General features: G+C 38.3%; 1 protein-coding gene across 1 annotated transcript; it reads left to right on the forward strand.

Moving 5' to 3' along the window:
- fdx1 (ferredoxin 1) lies at nt 1-7,350 on the forward strand. The gene is made up of 4 exons (XM_067582769.1): nt 1-394; nt 3,759-3,883; nt 4,615-4,744; nt 6,286-7,350. The coding sequence occupies exons 1-4, from the start codon at nt 261-263 to the stop codon at nt 6,392-6,394; spliced, it is 498 nt and encodes a 165-aa protein (XP_067438870.1). The 5' UTR covers nt 1-260; the 3' UTR covers nt 6,395-7,350.
- Nucleotides 7,351-7,416: the final 66 nt, after the last annotated feature.

A 7,416-nucleotide genomic window follows, 5' to 3' on the forward strand; every position in this document is an offset into this window, starting at 1 on the left:
TGTTTGCATTAACAGGAAATGAGTCGGGGACGTCTCACATTTGCTGATTGACCACATCAATGCGGACAGTGTGATTGCAGCCGATATCATCAGCTTACTTAGTTTGATTTGTAGCCGTTTACTAGTCAGTCGGCTGATTGTGGGGCTCATAGTTCGGTGGTCTAGTCAAACCATTTCAGCTGTGCAGCTCAACGCGTCTAGCGTGTGTAGCAGGTCTGGCAGTTTCTCAGCTTGTTTTCGACCTCTCCTCTGTACTTTAAATGGCTTTGGTGACAGCGTTAAGGAGACTGGCTCATGTTAGGTTAGGAGAGTACTCGCGGAGGACGGCGGCGGCAGCTTCTTGTGCCTCTTTGACCGGTCACAGGAGTCTCACCACCGGCACACAACCTTTAAGGTAGGTTATCTATTTTACCGAGAGAACACCGCTCACACACAAACCAAACTTTGGACTCAGTGCGGTCTGATATGGAGACGTACGCCAGACTCCATTCAGAAAACAGGCAGTTTAATGTGACCTTTCTAATCAACACACACCTGGCAATTTCTAGCAGGAAAACCAGGTAGACATTTTTATCAATGTCCTTGTTTTTTACTTCTCTTTTTACAACTTGCTCTCATCGTGCACACGTGTGAAGGATACACCAAACTTTTCAGACCAAACTTTTCAGACCAAACTTTTCAACTCGTGCTTTCTTGCTCCGACAGTCGGAAACACCCTGTAAAGTCCACTCAAAAATGGTTTCTTTGTGTTCCTATAGTTGTATGTTTGAACTTTACTGTGCAGAATGATAAATGTGTAGAGTTTGTTTTCACGTTTATCTGCTGAAAGTAGAAAGTTTCTCATTGAAAATCTTATTTTAAGAGGCGGGCCTACGAGCGTTTTGTGACATCACAAATAGTTTGGAAGCCAATTCTGATCCAATATCCAACTGAAATAAGTGTAATATGGAAACTTAAAGCCTCCAGTGTACAAACACTGAGAATTGACTTAACAGTAAAGTAGGAGACATCTCGTGTCTGCAGTTAAACTTGAGAAATGAAATATATTTGCATAGACTCTGGAACTTTTAATGAGATTTTAACAAGATAATCTAACCTGTGTGGAAAAACCATTACAGACACATTATTATTGACATTAGAGTATTTTACATGTCTGGAGGGGATCTTTGAGTTAAAACCAGCGTCAAAAAGCAAACATTTACATACAATTTAAATGAAAGCCTTGAGGTTTATTTGAAGCTGCTGTTTGATTTGGTTCATAGCTGTCACAGTTGTTTGAAAGATCTTATGTATTTTGCACTCAGTGTAACATTATGAATGGAGCTTGGGGTTTAAATGTTTTCCTTTTGGTATTTTGTAAAATTCTAGTGTATGAAAACTAGTGTGAACATGCCACCAAACAACTACAGAGTGTAAGTTTGTTGTCTCAACTTTCTTTTAAAAAAAAAAAGGTTGATTGAACCTTGGCTAAGGTAAGACTTGTTTCAACAGAACTTGGCCCCGTTTCCCAAAAGTGCCTAAAATTAGTCAGTAGACTTGCAATGGGCTAAACATCATCCTAGCCTTAAGATGCTTTGGTGAAACAGCTGCCAAATCTCAAGCCTTCACATGTCCACCAGGCCTGAGTGATCTATATATCTGCTCAGCTACAAGGCTTTGACCAAGGCTGGGGTTCCCAGGGCCAAACAACTTGTTGAATTGCATAATGGCTGCTGATTTGCAGCTCAGGTTGAAGGTTTGGTTTGCCGGACTGGCCTTAAACTGACTGACACTGTCCCTGTGTGCTCCCATCAGGCGGGCATGGCTGGCCCTGACCCTCCCACAACTTGTGTTTTGAAAAAATCCACTTGAGTGATCAAAGTTTTGGTCACCAAAGCCTTTGCATGTTTTTCTTGTCTTAAAGGGTCATGTAGTGCAGGAGAGGGTATGGAGGAGAGTTTAATGACTGATAATTTTTTTTAAAGCGGATTATAAAGGGTTCCCAGTGGTGCTGGGAATCCCAGAAGGTCATTGAGTTTGATATTTGTGGTCATGGAAAACAGAGAATTTCATGTCATGTGCGAGTGTCAGCCTTAGACTTTTAGTTTCAAGGTTTTGCAACCATGAGTAATGTATGACATTTTGTCAGTGTGCTGAGCGCTCATGTGTCATTTAATTGTCGGAGTTAAGCAATAGTAACACAACTTTGTGTAAGATTTAGAGCTCTGAGGTTCAGTGGTGGTTCAGGCATGGCTTGTCTGTCATATGCCGTGAAATGATTTGAATACAAAAAGGTTATCATTCAGCCGTGGAGATAATGATCTATGCAGGAAAATTGAATGATTTTGGTGTCTTTGTTGTTTATTGTGAAGACTTATTGTTCCCTCTTTGTGGCTGCATTTCATTTGATTCAAGTTTAAATAAGTTTTTTTGTTGTTTTTTTTTTTTTTTAGTGCACAGCTCCACAAGAGTTTGTAAAATGTCCTGCTCATGATTGAAAAGTTCTTTAATTTTTAAAATCCTTGTTAAAACCCAAACTGAAAACAGTCACTTTCATTTGATTCCCACCTAAACATCTAATCATGTCAGTTAAATAGTGAGTTGATGTTGTTGACAAGTCGACACAAATGAAGAATGCTTATCCTGAGACAGAAACATTCATTGACTGTTGGGTTTTGTCGACTCCTGCACAATGTACATCATCCACCAGTGTTAAACAAAGTCACATTCTGTGTTTAAATCAAGTGTCTTAACTTTTTATACAATGACAATTGAACGGCTGTTTTTGAAGAGTGTATTTGAATAATGATGAATGTCTGCTGTCATGTGCAGAATATGAAATGTTGTAGAATTACATGGACTGTAAATTTTAATAATCCCCTAATTTGTCTCATGTCATTGAATAAGAGACCTCAGTTACTCATTTTATTAGTGTTGATTTTATCAGTTAAACAGTACCTTTTGAGGATCCAGTCAGTGATGGGAGTAACTTCCCTTCATTCACGCGTTGCATTTATTGATGTGGTCCAGCCGTGAAGTGATTCTTAACCACACTGCCACAAATACATATTTCAGTGTCAGGGATACTGAAGGCAGCAGATTACCTCACTTTACCTCAGGCTTAAATACTTGGAGCCAGGCCACTCGGTTCATAAGTGAAAGTATTGTGTTGCATTCAGATCTGTTGTGTTCTGGTGAAACAAATGTAAGACAGTCACGGAGAATTAAACTCCATTAGTTGGAAAGACAGCAACTTGTTGTTTCCTTTGTTTTGTGACTGTTGCAGTCTGAATTCAATTTTCACTTGGCCAGGACTTGAGGTGTATTCTGGAGATGTTTTGTTTACTGTGTTGGAGTTGACCCAATGATACAAGCCAGTCTAATATGAGAGTAAACTGTGCTCATGAAATAATCAAGACAGTAGTGATTTCTATATAATTACATACATTCTTCTTGTTCCCATACTAAGACTGAAGCATTGACATCTCAGGTCAGTAACTGAACTGAGCGCAGTGATGAGTTCTGACCACTAGAGGGCAGTGAAGTGAGGTGGAAACAGTCAGCATGTACTGAGCCTGCCAGGACAACTAATCATCAATTCCTGTTCAGGAAATGATCTCAGATTTTACCAAGAACCCTGATGAGTTTTTATGATAAAGTTATTTTGGTGTCTTTTAGCAACTGGTAATCCTGTTATCTGCTGTGCTTTAAAATGTCAATCAAAATTGGTAAAAACTCAACACAAAGTAAACATTTCTCTCCCTCTATGTGTGTTTCAGGTCAGACAACAAGGTGACGGTCCACTTCTACAACAGAGATGGGGAGAAGATCACAGTGAAGGGGTCGCCTGGAGACTCTCTGCTAGATGTTGTCATCAATGAAGACCTCGACTTTGATGGCTTTGGTACGTAAACACACACACACACACTTTTGCATCACAGATTAAGATTTACAGGTTTGGATGAGATATAAGAGCAGTCTTACAACAGCTTATCTGCAGGTCTTTAAGTCTTAAAAAGCATTGATTTGAAAGCATTGAAGTTTCCTCAAAAAAGGCCTTAGAAGGTCTTTAAAAGTCTTACATTTCATTCACAAAAGTCTTAAATATTTTATCTAAACCTGCTGTAGGAGGTAATGTTAGTCCTAAAATGTTTTTTTTATGTGTTTTTTGCAAAACTTGGCTGGAAAATCCCTGGATGTGTTGTTCCTCTGACCTTAAATGAATTGGTTCTTTTTAATTGGTTAATCCATTCATCCATTCTTTTTCTGCTGCTTATCCATGACCAGGTTAATGAATAATTAGTTAAATAATTGGGAATAATTATGGGAAAAAATGTGAAATTTAAATAAACTGACATTTTTATTGCACTTGGTAAATAATTCTAGCCCTTATCATCACTTATGTTTTTTTAATTGATATCCAGTTACACGTAGTCTGACTATAGAACAGGTATTAAATTGCTTCGTATGTGATATAAAAGTTTAAAATGTAACCAGGTGAAGCTGTAGAAACTCTGTGCCAGCAGATCTACAGGAACAGTCAGATTCATATCAGATAGCTGCCCGTCTTTTATATGAGCTTATCTATAAGATAAAGTTGTAAAAGTGTGTTTATGTGTGTGTGTGTGGTTGTAGGAGCATGTGAGGGGACGCTGGCGTGCTCCACATGCCATCTGATCTTTGAGGACGAAGTCTACAAGAAGCTGGGGCCGGTCACAGACGAGGAGATGGACATGCTAGACTTAGCCTACGGACTGACTGACACGTAAGGGAAAACACACACACACACACACACACACACACACACACAGAGTACACAACAAACCTGCTTTTGTTTAAAAACATTAATATTTCTCATATTTGTAGTGTTTATTAGAGTATCCAGTAGCAGGATTATATTTGACCTTTAATTGGATTTTTATAAAAATGACAAACATGACATTCAAATGTATCAGCGTCATCATTTCTGTTAGTTGTTTTTTGCTTTTGGACAACAATCTGTGACACATAATCATGAGCTATATCAGGCTTTGGCTACACAGACAATACTCGATGATTGGAGGAATTTCTTCATCTGTTATTGTTATTGTTTTTCTTGTGGAACACGCTGATAAGCTGAGATAAAATAACGGCAGCATTATCCGTTTAAGAAAGTGGTCTCACAGGCCGCGCGATGCTGATGAGAGAGTTCTGTGGAGATAATGAGATTTGTCAGAGTTGATCAGTTAATCAGTGAAGGGACAAAGGAGTCAATACAAGCGAGCCCCTCCCTTCACACACCAGCTTAACGTCCAGACAACATCACACCAAACAAGCTGTAATAGATATAATAATAGAAATATTTTATTTATAGTTTATGCAACAAGGTCAATTCAGAGATATAGTTTAAAGCTCGTTTCCATCTGTCGTCCCTGAGCAGAGGCCATTAATAGTTGTCAAGTGATGAATTAAAACAGAACATTTTGAAATTGGATACAATAAAATATCAGTATTAAAATTTGAAAAAAAGCCAAAGGCAATACTATTTCATAACATTGTTAAACACAAACAGTTCATCAGTACAAGACGTTTTTAACCAGACATGTGACATTAATACTGGCCAACATAAGCAGTGTATCTTGGCTCAGTGAAAATGTTTCAAAGTTCTGCACGCTCAGAATTCAGAGTTTTCACCAAATTTTTGACCAAACACGACAGTCGCCTCTAACGGAGGCTTTTATACATTGAGACACAACTACAGGATGTTCCAAACTGTGTCAGAGATTATGCCTTTTAACTATATTGCAATAGTGATGTGAGTTAGGTGTTTTAATCTTTATTTTCAGTGTTTTATATTAGGACGTGGTTGCATTGATGTATTATTTGTCTGAGACCAAGTTGTAACTCAGTATGAACTCTGACTGTATCATTGAGTGCATGCGTTTGATTTCTTATAAATAAAAAATAAGTAAAGTTATGAATAGTTTTTGACAGTTTTGTATGTGAGGTATTTGCTTATAATCAAAATGACAGATGGACATAAACAGAGCTGAAAGGAAAGTGAATATTGGATTTATATGAAACTCAAACAACTGCTATAAAACATTCCAAGCAAATGCCAAGTTTATGTTTACAGATATCAACACATAGCTGCACAGTTCAAACAACTAAAAACTCTCATTAACTAGTGCTGATCATTTTTTCTCTGGTTCAGACCAAATGAATCAAACTACAGGTGTGAAAGTCACCTGAGAGACATTTTAACAGGAAGAACTGACAGACTAACGATATAAAGACTTAATATTCCTCATTCTTTCTCCCCCGCAGATCTCGACTGGGTTGCCAGATCTGTCTGACCAAGTCTCTGGACGGCATGGTGGCCAGGGTCCCAGAGAGCGTAGCCGACATCCGACAAAGCAAAGACGGATCCTCTTAACAGGGAAGCAGCCGCTGAGAAGAAACGTGGATGTAGACAGTGTGGTTGTGCCCGGTCAGAACCGATGGTACGACATATGTCCACAGGGACAATGGTAGGTGTAAACCTCTCACTACTGCTGTATCTGGTCGGCTGCCACAGTATCATTTCGTCCTTTTTTTTTTTTTTTTAATCAGAAAACTTTAAAAAAACCAACCAAAACCTTCAAAGTCACAGACAACTAGAGCCAGCTATGGATAACCAGGACTTAGACTGAACCTGTAATCCTCAGTTTACAAGACAGAATGTAACCATCAGTGAACCTCGTCGCACTAGTGAGGAATCAATAGCAAAACATTTCATATAAACTCTGAAGTCTAAGATAAAACTGTGGTATCATATCATCATTATAAACTCTTAATCTTTCCTGATTTTTAGCATTTTTCCATTTTAATCATATTCAGAGAAACACTTATATAACACAGCAAGATATTTGGCTCAGATGGTCATTTATTAACCCTCAGACTGCAGCCTGTCACTACTGTCTTTTCCTTCTCTTGTGTCAATGAGTAGATTTACACTTACAGAGGATTAGTGCCCATGCAGGGTAGAAACATTTTTATAAAGAATTTATACATCAGAACAGATTTGATCCCAAAGCAAAACTTCTCTCTGTGTGTAAATTCACTGAACAAGGTGAAGGAAAAGGTTCACAGCCGAGTGCAGCGTGAAACGTTGGTGAACCAATGCAACTAACAGTTCTCGACGCCTTAGAGACGCTAACCCCCCCCCTTTACCCCCAAAAAAACATGTTTTCTTTTATTCTACAAAGTATGTATACCCCCACTGTTATTGGTTTGATCAGATCTTTCATGTAACCATGTAACTTCATCATGTGATTGTACATAGTTAGAGCACACACATATATATCTGTGTATAGAGTGAAAAATAATGTAATAAAAAAATCACATTTCTAACGGCGTGTTGAACTGTTGGTCTGTAAGTGTCAAATATGTTGTTTGGGGAAAAAAAAAAGATACTTT

This window comes from Thunnus thynnus, chromosome 24, assembly GCF_963924715.1.
Source record: "Thunnus thynnus chromosome 24, fThuThy2.1, whole genome shotgun sequence".
Taxonomy (NCBI): domain Eukaryota; kingdom Metazoa; phylum Chordata; class Actinopteri; order Scombriformes; family Scombridae; genus Thunnus; species Thunnus thynnus.